The sequence below is a fragment of the Pleurodeles waltl genome, chromosome 7, assembly GCF_031143425.1.
Source record: "Pleurodeles waltl isolate 20211129_DDA chromosome 7, aPleWal1.hap1.20221129, whole genome shotgun sequence".
Lineage (NCBI taxonomy): Eukaryota > Metazoa > Chordata > Amphibia > Caudata > Salamandridae > Pleurodeles > Pleurodeles waltl.
In genome coordinates this window covers 418240771-418259529 of record NC_090446.1, presented here as the reverse complement: position 1 = coordinate 418259529, position 18759 = coordinate 418240771, and the positions used below count along the sequence as shown (strand labels likewise).

At 45.9% G+C, this 18759-nt stretch overlaps 1 protein-coding gene across 3 annotated transcripts in view; it reads right to left on the bottom strand.

The window, feature by feature from the left end:
• The window catches only part of GSS (glutathione synthetase), a 1684034-nt gene that overhangs the window by 1288176 nt on the left and 377099 nt on the right, over nt 1–18759 (bottom strand). For all 3 annotated transcript variants that reach the window (XM_069243914.1, XM_069243916.1, XM_069243915.1), the window contains one exon: nt 2832–2971. In XM_069243914.1, the coding sequence (XP_069100015.1) occupies nt 2832–2971 (140 nt within the window). The remainder of the gene's footprint in view (nt 1–2831; nt 2972–18759) is intronic.

Here is an 18759-nt window from a genome sequence, read left to right as displayed (position 1 = left end):
CAAGACCCTCTGACCTCTTCAACAACCCCCCAGCTCTGACCCACCAAACCATCACAGATCCTGCACTGCTGGACAACCCTCACCACGGACGAGACCCATATCATAATGAGCAGCATCCACTCCAGAGCCCCTACAGACCCCTGTCTGTACCACATTTTCAACAAAGCCAACACCTCCATCGCACCTGAGCTCTGCCATACCCTCAACTGTTCCACAGAGACAGCCACCTTCCCAGAGGACTGGAAGCATTGCCAAGACCTGCCCGCTCCTGAATAAACCCACAGCCGACCCCATGGACCTCAAGAATTATTGTGTATCTCTCTGCTGCCTTTCCAAACCAAGGTCATCAAAACTCAGCTCCGCTAGCACATCAAGGACAACAACATCCTGGACCTCTCCCAGTCAGGTCTTAGGAGAAACCAAAGCATGGAGACCGCACTTCTTGCTGCCACAGATGATATCCGCTCGCTCCTCAACTGTGGCTATACAGCAGCCTTCATCCTAGTGGACCTATCCGCCGCCTTCGACAGAGTTTCACACCTCACCTTCTGCCCCAGACTCCACACAGCTGGCATCCGTGAAAAGGCCCTACAATGGATACACTCCTTCCTGTCTGGCAGAACACAGTCAGACTCTCGCCTTACCTGTCAGAAACTTCGGAGATCAGCTGCAGAGTTCCACAGAACTGCTCCGTGAGCCCCACACTATCCAAAATCTACATGGCCCTCTCGCATCCATCGTCAGAAACCATGGGCTGAACATCATTTCCTACACCAATGATTCCCAGCTGATCATCTCACTGACCGAAAACCCCACAACTGCCAGGAAGAATTTTCACAATGGAATGCAAGCTGTCACCTCCTGGTTGGACAGCTGCCTCAAGCTTAACTCTGACAAGACCGAGATCCTCATCCTGGGACTCTCCACATAAGCCTAGGATGACTCCTACTGGCCATCAACCCTCGACATTCCCAGCCCCCCAACCACAACAAACCACACATGCAACCTCGGGTTCATCCTGGACTTGTCGCTCACCATGACTAGCCAAGCCAATTCAGTCGCATCCTCCTGTTTTCACACACTACGACTTCTCTGGAAGATCTACAAATGGATCCCAAAGGACTGCAGCAGAACCGTGAGCCATGCCCTGGTTACCAGCAGACTAGACTATGGCAACGCCCTGTATGCCGGCACTACCCACACGAACCAGAAGAAACTACAGCACATCCAAAACACGTCCTCCAGGCTCATCCTGGACATTCCCCGCTGCTAGCACATCTCCAATCACCTAAGAGACCTCCACTGGCTACCTATCGAGAAAATAATTAACTTCAAACTCCTTGTCCACGCATACAAGGCCCTCAACGACCTACCTAGGACCTGCCTACCTCAACCACCACATCACCTTCTACTCACCCACCAGACCTCTCTGCTCAACATGCACTAGCTTCCGTACCCAGCATACGGAAGACCTCAGCTGGTGGAGGATCCTTCGCTTTCCTTGCAGCAAAGAGCTGGAACACCCTGCCCCTGCACCTCAGGCAGTCACTATCGCTACCTCAATTCAGGAAGGACCTTAAAACCGGTCTCTTCAACTGAAGTTCAGAGGACAAAACCCCTCAGCGCATTGAGACCTTTGAGGGCGAGTAGCTGCACTCAATAAACCCGATTTGATTTGAAATGTGCTATTTTATTACCACAGTTGAGGTCAGGTACAGGCATCATGACTCACTTGAGGCGCTGCGTCTTTGGGTCCTGGAGGTTTTAGAAGAGGCTGGTTTAGATGCAACCAGCAATAGTGATATATGGAGAAGCAGGATATGTGGTGTGTGTAAAGTCTAGGGACTGGAGTTAGTGCCAGTGCTAAATAGTATGAAGTTGTTGCAGGGGATGCGATTCTTCCCTCAAAACAGTCAGTAATTATAGCTTTTTGGTGGTGGAGGAGAACTGTTTTAAATGTATTCCTTCTGCTTTTAGATAGAGGACAGCTAAATAATGTCAAGCGATTCGAGCCGAGTTCTTATTACAAAAAAAGAAGTTAATTCACATAAACGCTTGTTGGTGATTGGCAGTTTAGCAGCTCAGATTCCCAACTCCGCAGGCAAGCATGATTGAGGAATCTAGGATGAAAAAAAAAAATTGCTGCCACAGGGAACAAATCATCTTAGTATCCAATCAGAAAGAAAACTAAACTGTCAGACTGATGATAGAGTGGAAAAAAGTTTTGATTAGGATCTAAACAGTATAAAGTATATCACATGAGAAGTAATACAAAGACTGATGCAGTAAACGAATCTATGATATCAGCCAAAATACTGAAGAGAATTATTCCAGGAAGCAGGAACAGCAAGGAAGGATTAGTGGAAACAAACAGAATGGAAGATTTCCACTCCAGCAGGTCAACTAAAGTCTTTAGGCAAATGTCAGCCAAAGGCAAAAGCTGTAGAGAAATGATCGAGGAAGCAGAACAGTAAGTTGGATCTAGTTTAAAACCAAGCTGACAGAGATTAGTTACACTCCAACATGTCAGCCAATCGAGAGTTAAAGACAGTCGCCATCAGCAGGAAACTGAAAGGAATGATTATTGAAGTCAAATGATCTAATAGTCATAAAAAGGTGCAACATATGTTGGTAATAGGAAACTGTTGTACTACAATTTGTCCAATGACATTCAAGGTTGAAAATTAAGGTAAAATACAGCTTTGTTGTCAAAAGGCAACTATTAAAAAGCAAAACATCTTAGATAAGTATACAATGCAACCACTAGATTGTGAAAAAGGCCCTTTTGTGAATTTCCAGTGGCTCAAAACATGAATCAGATATTTCCTTACTTGTGCACTTCAGTGGTTCTTGATGTCAGGCCTCCAAAACTTGCAGCAATGGTGTTGATTTCAATTTGCTTCAAAGCAGTGGTACCGTCAAACTCACAATGGAACATATAATCAGCACGATTAATTCCTAAGAAAACAGACTGGCAGAAATAAAACGTGTGTTAATTTGAGAAACCTATCTTGATGATATAATTCTAATTTCCCAACATATATACACTCTGTTAAACCTGAAAAGAAGTGGGTTCATCCTAAAGGATTTTTCATGGAATACACAACAATTTTGTTTTTACGCCAGATTTTCAGACCCACATTACAGAAAGCTTTTGCTAAATTGCAAAATAACAAAAAGACCAATTAGCAAACATGTTAACATGATGAGAACATTTGCTTATTGTCTGCAAGTTATACCAACAGTTTCTTCAAAATCCATATTTTCAGTAACATTGTGATAATTATTTCAGTCCACCACTGAATGTATGTTCCTTGAACTTGTATGTATCATTTCCACCCATACCATGCTAAATTTCACCTATAAATCACCTATGGTTCATTTTACCTTCATACAGAATAGTATAGAGCACATTTCTGGCCTACTCTACCTATCCTCCAATAACATTTAAATTGGTAAGATCAACCTCCACTGAGGTGATTTCAGTAACTCAGCTGCCTTGTGATTCTCTGACTCATTTCAACAATATTCTTACATAACAGTGCAATAGGTCCACCCATGTGGATGGTTCTATACTACATCTCGTAGGTTCCAAAAATATCCTATTGGTTGACAACACTAGCTTGTGGCTCAGTCCTAGCGTTTCCAAAAACCTTCTACCCTCTTCTTTACTAAAATCATGACAGCTGAACAATCCTGAAAAAATTTGACTTGGGTCATTGACACTAAACACAGGGACATCTAGCAGCAAGAATCACTAGAAGACTTCTCACCATCAACCTAAACAATAGACAATGGAGGCTGATTAATTAGAGCTGTTTTGAAGAATGTATGGTCGTTGGATAATATTGCAAATGCTTCTTTGTTTAAACATTGAAGAACGGACATGTCACTAGGGAAATCCAGAATTGTTTTACAAGGAGGATGGCTTTCCATCCAAGGATATACACCAGATCAGGATTAGGACTTTATAGAGGAGGAACACTGAACATGAAATTTGAAAATTTAAAAAAAAACTGAAACTGTATTAAGAGTGATTATCTAACATATGTATGTTTTTGCCTTTTCCCATACTCATTAATCTTCCCATTACAAGATCTTATTTTCCATCTCTGTGATAATGATTCTAAGGAAACAAAGCATTTCTTGTTTGTTGTGCACTTTAGAATTATGTGAAGAAGGGTTGTCATCCAAACTTTAAGTTAATCGGCATTTGAAGTTGTAACACTCAATTTCTAATCGCTCACATCTCTTTCAAAATACTTTACCGTAGTTAAAACTATTTAAGATGCTTTTCAATATTGTTTGCAAGGGCAGGAGAATAGATGTTAAGCTTACCCATTCATGGGTGTTATAAACCCCTAACTACCCACAATACTTCTGGAAGATACCAAGCCTCTGAAGGACGGCACTCAGGATATGTGGGTGTGACAAGGTCATTAGGGACTAAGGATAACAAGATTTACTGGTAAGTAATCCAGCATTACTCCAACATCCCATGTGTTCTACCCAGTCATTACCTTTGAGGATTACCCAAGATAGGCTGGCCTTCACAACTAACCCAGCATGGTACATCACACAACCATACACTATTCATGGTTAGGTCATGGCACAAATTCATACCTGAATTTTTTCTACAGAAAACACAGCATTTAATACATTTTCCCCAAAAGATTTTCCTTTCATAATACTCTCAATTCATTAGTGCTTAATAAATGCGTCAGCTGGGGTGTGGCCCAGTATGGAATGAACTGAGATGTTGGTCTTCATTGCTCAACTCCGTGCCGGCCTGACTTAGCGACTCTCAGCATCCAACTCAAACCCCACACACCCAAAGTGATACTCATGTGTGGCAGCAGAGCCCCTCTATGAGTCCCTGAACGAGCCCCAGAACAAGCGACACAATCAGCGAATGGGCTTGGAGCGACAAGGAATATTCATCCGCCATTTTGGTGCTTGGGGTAGATGCGTTGGCCAGTGAGGGGTCCGCAGGTGTGACTACGACCCACAGGGACTGGGGATCACCATAGCAGGACCCCAACTAAAAAAGCTGTGGTACCACCCAGATTGACAATTTGCCATGGCTCCCGCACCAGCAACCTTCTTACTCGGGACCCTGGAGCCGGCAGCCTTATGAGGCCCTAGCGTAGAGGGCCTGGTCTCGCACTGGGAGCCTGCTGCACTTGCCACTTGGGACAGTGTGCGACATCCCACAGTGGGTGAGGAGCAGAAGGGGCCTTGCTCCTGAGTAGAAGACCCACACAGTGAAAGGGAACCGCAGCACAAGGTTGTGAAACTAAGTAAATGCACCTGGCCCCGTCAGAGAGAGGGGCCCTGGCTCTCGGGGGTCTGTAAACTGTGGAAATGTTGCCCTGTGGAATTCGGCCAACCGTCCTGCCTAACCTGGGCAGAGACATCGTCTTGATGGAGCATTCGGGGCCAGGTGTCCTCAGAGAATCTACAGGCGGCACCTGGCCAGCAGGGACGGCAGTACTGGCATAAGCGTTAAGGTGTGCCAACCTCATTGTTCTCAGCCCTCCTTCCCCACACCATTACAACCTGTACCCATGTGGGGTTCTGGACCACAAAGAAACGCCCCTTCTCTCCCCTAGGGGTGACTTCTAATAACACCAGGGCCGGCGGTTGTCTCTAGACCTAGACAGCCCTGAACCAACCTTGCACAGTAAAAGATGGCTGCTACATAATGCCATACTTAAAGGGGACCAGAAAAACCCCTCTCATGTGTTTAACTCTTGCTAAGTGAGGGGGCAAAACACCACATAACTTGTGCTGGTCCAAAGGGCCGGGCACAGACAACTCAGCAGCTGCCTCACAGGTGACCTTGAAACACATCAAGGGGCGAGCCTGGTCCTTGCCTTACTAATTCCGCAATAAGTAGAGTGTAGGAAAATGGCTCCCTGTTGCAGTTACCACCCACTTTTTGCCTGATATTGATGCTGATTTGACTGAGAAGTGTGCTGGGACCCTGCTAACCAGGCCCCAGCACCAGTGTTCTTTCACTAAAAATTTACCATTGTTTCCACAATTGGCACACCCCCTAGCACCCAGATAAGTCCCTTGTAAAAGGTACCAGTGGTATCAAAGGCCCTGTGACCAGGGAAGGTCCCTAAGGGCTGCAGCATGTGTTGTGCCACCCTAAGGGACCCCTCACCTAACACATGCACACTGCCATTGCAGATTGTGTGTGTTGGTGGGGAAAAAAAATGCAAAGTCAACATGGCATCCCCCCCAAGATGCCATGGACACAAAATAATGCCTGTGGCATAGGTAAGTCACCCCTCTAGCAGGCCTTACAGCCCTAAGGCAGGGTGCACTCTATCACAGGTGAGGGCATAGCTGCATGAGCAATATGCCCCTACAGTAAGTAAGTCTATTCTTAGACATTGTAAGTACAGTGTGGCCATATTAAGTATATAGTCTGGGAGTTTGTCAAAACGAACTCCACAGCTCCGTAATGGCTACACTGAACCCTGGGAAGTTTGGTATCAAACTTCTCAGAATAATAAACCAACAATGATCCCAGTGTTGGCCTTATTACAAAATGCACTCAGAGGGCATCTTAGAAGATGCCCCCTGTATTTTACCCAATCCTTCAGTGCAGGACTGACTGGTCTGTGCCAGCCTGCCACTGAGACGGGTTTCTGCCCCCCCTGGGGTGAGAGCCTTTGTGCTCTCTGAGGACAGAAACAAAGCCTGCACTGGGTGGAGGTGCCTCTCAGCTCCCCCTGCAAGAACTAACACCTGGTGGTGAGCCTCAAAGGCCCATACCTTTTGTTACATAACCCAGGCATCCCAGCTAGCGCAGATGCCCGCCCCTTCGACCACTGCCCCCACTTTTGGCGGCAAAGCTGGAGGAGATAATGAGGAAAACAAGGAGGAGCCATCCACCAGTCAGGACAGCCCCCCTAAGGTGCCCTGAGCCGAGGTGACTCCTGCCTTTAGAAACCCTCCAACTTGAGATTGGAGGATTCCCCCAATAGGAATAGGGATGTGCCCCCCTCCCCTCAGGGATGAGGCACAAAGAGGGTGTAGCCACCCTCCAGGACAGTAGCCATTGCCTACTGCCCCAAGACCTAAACACACCCCTAAATTTAGTATTTAGGGGCAACCCTAAACCCACAAAGAAGGACTGCTGAGACAACAGAGATGACAACTGACTTGGCCCCAGCCCTACCGGCCTGTCTTCAGGCTCAAAGAACCTGCACAGTGACGCATCTGACAGGGACCAGCGACCTCTGAGGACTCAGAGGGCTGCCCTGAACCCAAAGGACCACGAAACTCCTGAGAACAGCGGCACTGGTCAACAACAGCAACATCTTTGCAACAAAGAAGCAACTTTTAAAGAACTCACTCTTCCCGCCGGAAACGTGAGACTTCACACACACTGCACCCGACGCCCCCAGCTCGAGCTCCAAATAACTAAAATCGCAGAGAGGACTCCCAGGCGACTGCGACTTCCTGAGTAACCTTAGACCACCCCCCCTGCACCCACACAGCGACGCCTGCAGAGAGGATTCAGGCTCCCCCTGACTGAGACTGCCTGGTAACAAAGAACCCGACGCCTGCACCAAGCACTGCACCCGCAGCCCCCAGGACCAAAAGGAACCAACCTCCAGTGCAGGAGTGACCAGCAGGCGGCCCTCTTCCTAGCCCAGTCAGTGGCTGGCCTGAGAAGCCCCCCTGGGCCCTGCCTGCATCGCCTAAGTGACACCTGGGTCTCTCCATTGCTTTCAATAGCGAACCCTAAGCTAACTTTGCACACTGCACCCGGCCGCCCCTGTGCCGCTGAGGGTCTGTTTTGTGTGCCTGTTTGTGTCCCCCCCAGTGCTTTACAAAAGCCCCCTCGTCTGCTCCCCTAGGACGCAGGTACTTACCTGCCAGCAAACCGGAACCGGAGCACCTCTGTTCTCCATAGGCGCCTATGTGTTTTGGGCCCTGCTTTGACCGCTGCACCTGACCAGCCCTGTGTTGCTGGTGCGGTGACTTTGGGGTTGCTTTGAACCCCCAACGGTGGGCTCCCTATGCCCAGGAGACTGACTGTGTAAGTGCTTTACTTACCTGCAAAAACTAACCAAACTTAAATCCCCCAGGAACTATTGATTTTTGCATTGTATCCAAATAGCTTATTGTCATTTTAACCTATACTGTGTGTATTACTGCTTTAATTCAAAGTTCCTTACTTACTGTGTGGAGTACCCTGCATTTTATGTATTTACTTCAAATCTTGAATCTTGTGGTTCTAAAATAAATTAAGAAAATATATTTTTCTCTATAAAAACTATTGGCCTGGAGTTTCTTTGAGTGTGTGTTCCTCATTTATTACCTGTGTGTGTACAACAAATGCTTAACACTACCCTCTGATAAGCCTACTGCTCGACCACACTACCACAAAATAGAGAATTAGAATGATCTCTTTTTGCCCCTATCTTACCTCTAAGGGGAACCCTTGGACTCTGTGCACACTATCTCTTACTTTTAGATAGTATATACAGAGCCAACTTCCTACTTAGTGTACCTCCCGACTCCGGGTCCACCCCCCTGGCCACCAACCACCTGGAGAAATCATGGGGAAACAGCATAAAGATGGCTCTGTGGCCAACCTATGGAACAGCAACTTACCAGAAACACCACTAAAGCAAGACGAGTCGGCACAAGGTGCCATGGTAGCCCCTGCCTGCAACCCCATCATGCAAGAGTACATAGACTGCTTCTTTGATGGCACTCGCTGAGAGATTAGTTCCAGCAAAACAGACTTTAAAAAATGCCTCCAGGAACTATGAAATGAATTCACTGACCTAGGTGACAGAGTGGACGACATGGAACGTTTCTCTCATGGCAAGGTCAGAGGAACAATACTCTGGCAAAGAATATGCATCCTGGAGAACCAAGAGATCAAACTACAGGCGAGACTGGAGGACCTGGACTAAAGAAGCTGCTGCAGTAACATACGCATAAGGCGAATTCCAAAGGAGGCGGAAGGAGACATCATCTGCTTCAGCTAGATTTGCCCACATTATCAGGGGCCCATCTAGGGTACACCCCGCCAATTTGTCTTGAAAGGACCCACAGGGAGGGAAGCTCATGCTTTAACACCTCACAGAGGGCTGGGCAGACATCCTCAACCAGGTCCACTTCTACAACAGAGAGGAGATAATGAGCAAAGCTAGAGGGAAAGCAGACATTTTCAAAGGTTCGGCTATCCAACTCTTCCAATACCTTGCACCAACCACTCTCAAGAATTGCACAGACTTCAAACCAGTTCCAGACTACCTCAGTGGACAAAATCAAATAGCAGTGGGGCACAATCTTCTTCTGGAATGGGAAAACTAGACAAGTCTGTGCATACTAGGGCTCACACCCAAGGAGAACACCAGAGACTGCAACTTGAACAACCCATGCAAACCACTCAACAGGCGAGTTTAATGGCACACACTTTCCAGGGTCTCCAGGTTGCAGATGGTGGGTGGGGAGTCCTGGCAGGTCATGGTCCACCGAAGCATCATAGCCCATCTACAAAACATGAACTCACACCACTCTCCGGAATCCTAGCACTCACAGCGTGACCGCATCACAGTGAATCAATGTATGATCGAGTGGGCAACCAGGACAGACTGAGTTATGGGTCACACAGACACTACTATGTAATAAACTGTTCCTCCCTCCATATTTTCCCCCCTGCCAGAAATGACCCCCCCCAAACAAAAACTTCCACATCAGAGGCTTGTACCTCTTGCTGGGTGGGATGGCTCCAATACCCATAACACCACTTCTGGGATGTTGAGTTTTGGCTAGTTGCCCTTACGTCATATCATGTTTTGCTTATTATGGTTTTCTGACCAGGGTGACAGGGTTTGCGAGGCGAATGTGGGAGGGGGGGGGGGGGGGTTGAGCGGAGCTCTACTGAATCGTCTGTCCTGGGAAAGGTCCAGCTTGCATATCTGTAGCTTGGTCAGCAGACCATGCTGTTGTTTGCAATCCTTCATTACATCCCATCTTTTCAGCACGTCTTAATTGGATCGGGCATGAAGAAGCCAATAGCCTAGATACAGAAAGGCGATTCAGCCCTACAGATGCAAAAGTGCCACCAAGGGAGCCATCTTCTCAAATACCACTGGGGAAGAATTATTCAGAAAAGGCCATTCCTTGACCGGATATTCCTTTCTTAGAGCTAAATACTGGCAACATTCTTTCTGGTAGACACTTTAGCTCCTTCTGCCACAACAGATGCCCCAACAATTACAAAAGAGATCCCACAAGAATTCTCCCTGCTTCCCCATTGCCTCTGTAAGTGAGGATCACTAATTATCTTCCCGCAATGCCTTAAAAAGACTTTTGGTATCAGAAATTATAGACTGTGCTACATATGCACCATATATCCCAGCATGCATTGCTAACTGAGTTCCTGCATAAAATGTTTTCAGCAATGAGTCAATCTTCTTCTCCGTCTGATCCTTCAAAACTACTCTCCCCCACCAATGAAGTGTGCCCACCCAGACTGGACACCAAAAAAGCAACACAGACTGATTCTGGCATGGTCTTTTCTATATCCACCAAGGGCTATAACCCACACAAAAATCCGAGCTCGCTAAATCTTCTTTGGATGTTTCCATTCTCTTTCCACCATATCAGCAACATTTTGATGCATACAGAGACCCAAAGATGTTGACTACTGAAAGTGCGTCAATGTTGGCTCAAAAGAGATGCTAGGTAATTCCTCCTCTAGGAACCCATGTTCTTTCGAATTCTCTGGCGATCTCCTTATCAAAGTACTGTTATTTTGGTTCTGAAGGAATCAGTTCAGCACTAGCCTTGTCTGCACCCGAGCTTGAAACATCATAGTATTTGTCCTCCACATGAGGAACTGACTTAAGAACCTTTAAACCAGACAATGTCTGCAAAACAATCCTTTTATTTTTTTCTTCAAATGAGCCTTCCTCCTGTTGTAGCTTTTTGCTCCTGGACAGAGAAGTACTAGATGAGGAAGAACATGAAAATCTGCTCCTACTGGAACGTTTGCCCATCTTTCTGATAACTTACAGCAAAAAAAAAGAAAAAATGCCACAGAAAATCTCTTCCCTGTGCCCACTGCATTGCCTGAGTTGAACTGCAACAAAGTATCAACTTGTGATGTAGATTTAAATATAGAGAGTGCATGCTTCTTAAACTTTTTTCAACTAGCTACAACAAACATTTTTATGCGCCTTTCCTTCACCTCTCATTCATCTCAGTGTAGCACAATGCACATATCTTCCGGGAGGCCACATCTAAAACAGGGACATGCACCTATTACTAAAGTGCTTGGCCGACTGCGAGGACACCACCTACTCACCAGGTCAATCTCACAGTCAGCCCTTACCTTGCTGTATGTCACCAACTCCCGCCGGCAGCAGCGCTCCAGTCAAGGGCCTTTTATTCATATGGGAAAGGGTCGAATTCTACCTGACTATCCCAACAATGTGGTATACACACTTCCCCCATTGTGCTTGGCACAAAAAGAGCATGCGTTCTCTTGGTGCAGATGCAAACAAGGCAGGGTTCCCACATCCCATGTTCCTTGGCCCGATAGGCAGGACAAAAAAAAAAAAAAAAGTATTCTGGGTATGAGGTTGTTTACAGCACCCAGGTGGTGGGTGGGTTTACCCCTCTACTTCCTGTTTTTCTCTCCTGGGTGAGGTAGGGTCTACCTCAAAAGTAATGACTGTTGAGGATATGGGACCTACGAATAATCACTACTGAGGGCATCAAAACCACTTGCCAATAGGAAGGGGGCATTCAAAATAAATGTGAGGAATGAGTGCCACCTTGACAAGTGCACCTGTTCTAAAAAATTTTTAAAAGGGCGCAGAAGCGGGTGTCAGCTAACTCACCCCTTCGTGACCTGCCCCATTCTGAGGGCCACTGAGCAGCAGAAACTCAAGGTCACCAGTTACCCACCCTTGCACCCTGTTCCCAACCGGGAACAAGGCTTGTGAGCAGGTGAAAGCTAACCTTCTCAAGGCACACTGCATTCTGCGGGCCACTAATGAGTAGGTCACCCGCTCCTGTGCCCTGTTTTTAATTAGGAACAGAGCAAAGTAGTTGGTGCCAGCTGACCCACTCTTCCTTGCATTTTATATTGCAAGCCCAACCCACTGGCTTTTTAATTGTTACAGATTGGGTGTATTCCGTAACTGCAGTGGGATCACAGAGGTGTTGTTACACTGTTAATGATCCAACAGAGAGGGTAGCACGGGGGAATATAGGCTTCCGGGTTACAGAGAGTGGCTGCCCAAAAGGCTGCAGAAGAAAAGAGCATAGAGAGGTTGCACACAGGACATATGGCCTGATAGAGGTACAGCCAGACAGAGAAGGTACACAGGCCAAGGGTACTAGAAGGAGGAGCAAAGACACGCAAGCAATTGCAGAGGGAAGTGGATGGTCACACAAAGCGGCTGCAGGGGCAGGGCAGCAAACCGACACTCCAGGGGAGAAGGACCATGCAAATGAGCTGCAGTGAAACTTGCCAACATAAAGGAGAAGCAGTGGACACCCAAAGTGCTGGAGAAAGTGTGAGGGGGAAACAGTTAGACTACAGTGCAGAAATGCACCAAAGAAGACAGCGGAGGGTTCCCAATTGGTGCAAGAGATGTCCCACGTCGAGTAGATGGATGCAGGCTGGTTCTCGTCGTTTGATGCCGGCAACAAGCCCTGGCTCACGCAAAAGATGCATTTGGTAGGAAAAGGCGCTACCTGGTCCCAGGGGGGATTTGGGGGTTTCAACTTGGACTAAGGAGACAGAGGGGGCTCTCCACACTTAATAGAGCCCTCAGAAGACCAGGCAGCACCCACAGGAGTCCCAGAACACGGGGACAGATGAGTTGCAAATGGCGGTCGTTGCAGCACTATACAAAGGGATCCCACACTGCCGGAGAACAACTCAGGGAGCTGAGCGTCGCAGGATAAAGGCCAGGGAGCTGAGCGTCGCAGGATAAAGGCCAGGGACCTGGGTTCCACTGTGCACAAAGGATTTCTTGGAGAAGCGCACAGAAGCCCTAGGAGCGGCAAAACACACGGTGCACAGGGGTACTGTTTGGCTCGGGAGGCAAGCTCTTACCTCCACCAAGTTTAGACAGCTGGACCTTTGGACAGTGAGGGTCACTTTGGTCCATCACCTGTGTTCCAGGATCCATGCTCGTCGTCAGGAGAGGGGACCCAGAGTACTGGCCATCGCTGGAGTGAGGTGCCTACTGAAGCAGGGAAGTGACTCCATCACTCCACATGAGATTCCTTCAATTCTTCTGATGTAGGATGAAAGCTGTCAGTCCTCAGAGTGAGCACGACCAGGAAACTGCTGCAGTTGCTGGCAGGAGCTGAAGTTACAGTTGCAATAGCTTTCTTGGATACTTTGTTGCAGCTGTAAAGTTCCTGGAGCAGTTCTGCGGTTGATCCGACGGTAGAAGGTTAAGCAAAGGTTGCAGAGGAATACTGCTGGAGTCTTACAAACCGAGTCTGAGGAAACACCCAGAGGGGAGACCCTAAATAGCCCTGAGAGGGGGATTAGCTACCTAACCAGGTGTGGACCTACCAGGAGGACTCTCTGACATCACCTGCTGGCACTGGGCACTCAGATGCTCCCATGGTTCCCTGACCATCCGGAAAACAAGATGGCACAACCAAGGGACACTCTGCAGGAGCTCTGAGCACCACCCCTGGGTTGGTGATGGACAGGGGAGTGGTCACTCCCCTTTCCTTTATCCAGTTTCGCGCCAGAGCAGGGACCTGGGGTCCCTGAACCAGTGTAGACTGCATTATTCAAGGAGGGCACCACGTGTGCCCTTCACAGCACTTTCGGAGGCTCTGTGAGGATACCCCTCCCATGCCTGTAACACCTATTTCCAATGGGAGAGTGTGTAACACCCCTCTCCTAAAGGAAAATGCATTGTTCTGCCTTCCTTGGACTGAGATGCTCAGGCCCCAGGAGGGGCATACGCCTGTCTGTGAGGTGGAAGCAACTGGGGCTGGTTTGGCAGTACTGGGAGTCCCTAGTGAGCCCTCAGGCTGCATGGAATTGCCCCCCATACCAGAATTGGATTGGGGTACAATTTCTCAATCCTAGACACCTCACATGGCCATATTCGGAGTTACCACTGTGAAGCTACATATATCTATTAACCTAATTGTAGTGCACGCTTATAATGGCGTCCCTGCACTCACAAAGTCCGGGAAATAGGTCCTGGACAATTTGGGGGCACCTCTGCTAGTGCAGGGGTGCCCTCACACACAGTAACTATGAACCTAGCCTTCAGGAACTGAAGGTTAGACATATAGATGACATATAGGTTATCTGGTGCAGTGACAATGGCTGTGAAATAGTGCTTGCACTATTTTACTAAGGCTGCAGTGGCAGTCCTGAAGAAGTGTCTGTATGAGCTCCTTATGGGTGGTAAAAGAAATGTTGCAGCCCATAAGGATCTCCTGGAACCCCAATGCCCTGTGTACTTATGTACCAAGTTGCAGGAAATCCGCCAAACACAATTGAGAGGAGTGAAAGGATAGCTGAAGGAATGACTCCTAAGACAGTATGGAAAGGAGAAACAAACCCAGACCCAACAGTCTTAAAGAAGTGTATAACCCTGCAGTGCTCGAGGCGTTGAATATTCTGCACACCAGATCTCCAAAGTGCTCGGGAAAGTTGGTATTTAATAAAGATTGTATCTCGGCTGATGATCTTGCTATCTGAAGTGTGTACATTTCCTTGGCCAATGTCAACGTCACTTTTTTTTTGGGAACAGTAGCACCTTTAGTCTGCTCAGCTTGTCAAAATTTACATTAGTAGTTTCAATGGGAGGCCACATTTCTGCTACTCTTATCTCTTATGTGGGGGGGAATAAAACATGTCCACAGCAAGTTACAATTTCAGAAACTGAAATTGTGTAGCCAAATAGGGCTTCATTCCGCTGCAATTCTGATCGTTCAGAACCACATAACTTCCATTCTATAATATATGAAATGCTGGACAGATCAAATGGACGTGAGTACACTTTAGAAAGCATGCCAAGTTTGTGACCTCCATATTACAGAAGCCATGAAAGGACACCTGCTTACAGATCACTGAATGACTAACAGCAGTGGTGGCTGGTGACATTTCAAATTGGTGGGGCGTAAAAGTTGGGTATGACTTATGTAGCGAGTGAAACGAGCAAGCTAAATGGACAAACATTGGGTCCAAGGTGAGTCCTCCTCCCAAGAAATGTTTTTTTTAAAAAGATTAAGCAATGGTGCATTTGAAAGCATATGAATTTAGTGAGAAAGCAAGGTTTATACAGCAGTGGAAACATAGTCTTGAAATACTAAAAACATAAAAAATTGCCCGTATCTTACTGCATTAAGTTCAACATTTACTTTAATGTGCAAATTGTACAGTGCAACAATTCAGGGTCTTTAAAGTGTGTGCTTGTCCAGTGTCTTGCACTACATTCAGCACCAACTTTGGAAGAAGATGCTCTAACCAGGCATCAAGAAGCACCCACAGCTGCTGGCTGCAATCAATCGTACAGAAATATGTGCAGGCAGATCTTTAAGAGGGATGAAACAGTGGGGGGTCTCTAAAAGGGAACATGTCAAATAGATTTCTGTGATTACCATAGTGTGCCACCCGGCCTGTAATTTGGTTTCTCCATTACATGTTATTGCATCCAGAAACAAACACAACAACTGACGTACACCTAAAACATTTCAGTACTAATGGCTTTGTCAATGGTTGTTAGCTGTTTAAGATACATCAGTAACAACAATGATTAGTTATAAATAATTAACACTGGGAATGTTTAAATTCTGAAATTGTGAGACTGTGAATTAAATATTCTCGAGGCCTATGGCCTTCAGTTATGAGTGTTTTAACTTAGATAGGTATTCTCATTTTCTCTTCACATCTCATCCATCTGCATATTTTTAACCTCCTCTCCTTCCTCATCAACGCCCTCTTTTCCCCTTTCCCTTGAATGCACTCCCTCGCATCTCCCTCCTTTTACCAACCAAAACATACACTGCACTCATTTACATTTAAGCACTTTATTTCATTTTGCTTTTGCCTTCTAAATGTTTTGACCTCTTCACACCCCTTCACACACATTTATACTGAATTTCATTTGGAATTGGAATACATGATTATTGTTCTGTGTGCTCTGCAGAGACAACTTTGCTTTGCCTTCAGCGTCAGCACCAGTGTTCTTAATCGAAGCCCTTCATAAAAACCTGTCACAAGTCAAAGTATGCACTATGCAAAAGTAATGCAACACACAGAAACACAGCATGATAAAACAACTAACTCTCTTGAGGAATGCAACATTAAGTAAAACATGTGAAATAAGAACTAAATGGCTGACACACATTTTAACATTCATTGTTTGTGTATCAATCCATGTGTGTGGCATTAATGTTAAAGGCATGAAGATAGGGCCAACTTTAACACCATACAGCAGATAGCTGCCTTGACTGTAAGCACATATTTCTCCCCTTGCCCTTGACTCAACTATTTAGACCCATTTTGCAAGGGAGCAAGAACCGTGCTTGTCGTTTGGAACAGTCCACGAGGAACAAATACAGCAGCTCCACTTTTAAAGGAGCCAGCAATCTGCAGCCAGGGCCTGGGGTGTCACATGGGGGAGGTTAACGTGCCAAGGGGTCTCAGTACAATGAAAATAACACAAGATTAGCATGATCACACTTACTGTTCCCAAAGACAAGGTACTAAATCACACGCGCTTGCATCCACACCTACTGTGTGACAAATGGAGAAAGGGTGGGATCTATGTCTGTTAATGGCAGATGGCTGCTCTCATGCAGGGATGAAGACTCTGATGCCAAAAATAATGACGCTAAAAGTGTCACTGGCCTACAGTTGATATTGCCGTAGACCACAATAGAAATGAAGGGCTTTAGTGCAGTCAGCCCTGCGTTGTGCGTCACAGTGTTAAAAAAAGGTTGATTTATTGCCTGGCTCCCGTCTCATGCTTCAAAGCGAGGCTGGGCAGACAGCCTGGGACAGACAGCCCACACTTAAATCCATTGAATTGTTTAGAGATACAATCGTATCTCTAAACAAATTAATTTATTAAATATTTTTTGTGTGAATGTGGAGGAATTTCAGAGAGGCTTAGTCCCTCAGCCCTGAAAGGGAAACCGCCACTGACTAACAGTAGTCTCACATTCAGTCCCGCTCAGAAAGACCTCTCTGTCGCCGTTCAGCCATTTGAACTCAAAAGGCAACTCCCATTCTTCATTAATGTTGCTATCTCCTAGCCGCTAGTAGCTGCCCACAGAAAAATGTTTCAAACATTTTGTGAAACAAAAGGTGGAAATTGGCAGATTTATAACCCCATGTACAAGCCATATTGTTGATGGTGTCTCTGCTACGAAGAAAGGCAGCTTTTCTAACTTTTCAATGTTAAGTATGGTGTAACTTACTTCCTTTTTAGCCATTATCTGTTGTTCCCTGGACAAATTAAAAGCACTACACAAATTCACTATTTTTGATGTATTTTTAAGCTAGTAGGCCATTTTTCAGATTCTGCAATGTCCAACCTAACTGCATGATGGAACGCAGCGGACTTTGCCCATGTTGTAAAAGGGACATGTCATTCTGAATGATATCAATTGCAGTAGACACAATGTTAATAACTGTGTATATTCTGTTGGACAAAGCATTCATGCCATTAACAACAGATAAAGCCTTTTCCATATTTTCCTTATCTATCTGCCTTAAAGTTGCAGCCGCTTCCATTTGAGAAATCTTCCATATCTCATAGTATATGGCATACATTAATCGTTTAGAGCGAGGTTTTCTTGGACCTAAGAAAAAAATCCTGCAAGTCTACTTCCACTGATAGCAGACTAAGATGTTCTTTAACTGCTGCTAAGGTGTTAGTGCGTAACCATTGTTGGCACAGTTTTCACACACTGCATGAAGTTACTATACCAGAGTGCTGAACTGAAACATAGCAAGGGTCTGGCCGGCTAATCTTGAAACCCCTGAGGAATTAACAAAACGTGTCTGACATCCCTTGGTGTCTAAGGGCCACAATAACCACCCGCCAGGACTTGAGTGTGGAATTAAATGTACCATTCTGAACCAAAGTATTTAATTCTTCCGTTGTGACATTTAGGAATGTTTGCCAATTTGTGAATTTAGCTGGTGTGGGGATACAAGGTGCGTTCATTTATTTTTGCTAACCCTAAGCAGGATTTTTGTTGAATTGTCATTTAAAAATATAATTTGGACAGGAATACGGCATGCACTAAACAAAGCTTTCCTACCCTGAATTTTCCAATCTTGTGTTCCCCATACACTTTTCACATCAATAGTGCTCTTCCATATTCAAAACTCAACCGCAAACCAGGAAACAAAGGCATCTGAGTAGATTAATTTGGTGTTGGTTAACAAAATCTTTCGCATTTTAGATGGTGGTAATCTGAAATAATATGACTGCGTTTGTAATGCCATGCCCAGAAAAATATGCAAATTTGTCTGCATATGTTCTGGGGCTCCCCACAGCTGGTGTTGAACAATGTTTCCATTGTGTGTAATTAAATACTGCTCTATGTCTAGTTGCTCAGAGCAGAAAGTAATGTCCCAAATGATACAAGAATATTTCCCCATAATTCACTGTGTTCAAATGCACATCTTCACTTTCAAATACAGTGTAATCCCGCAAATCAGACAGCATGGAATCAACTGTTTTAACATTCAAGTCATCAGAA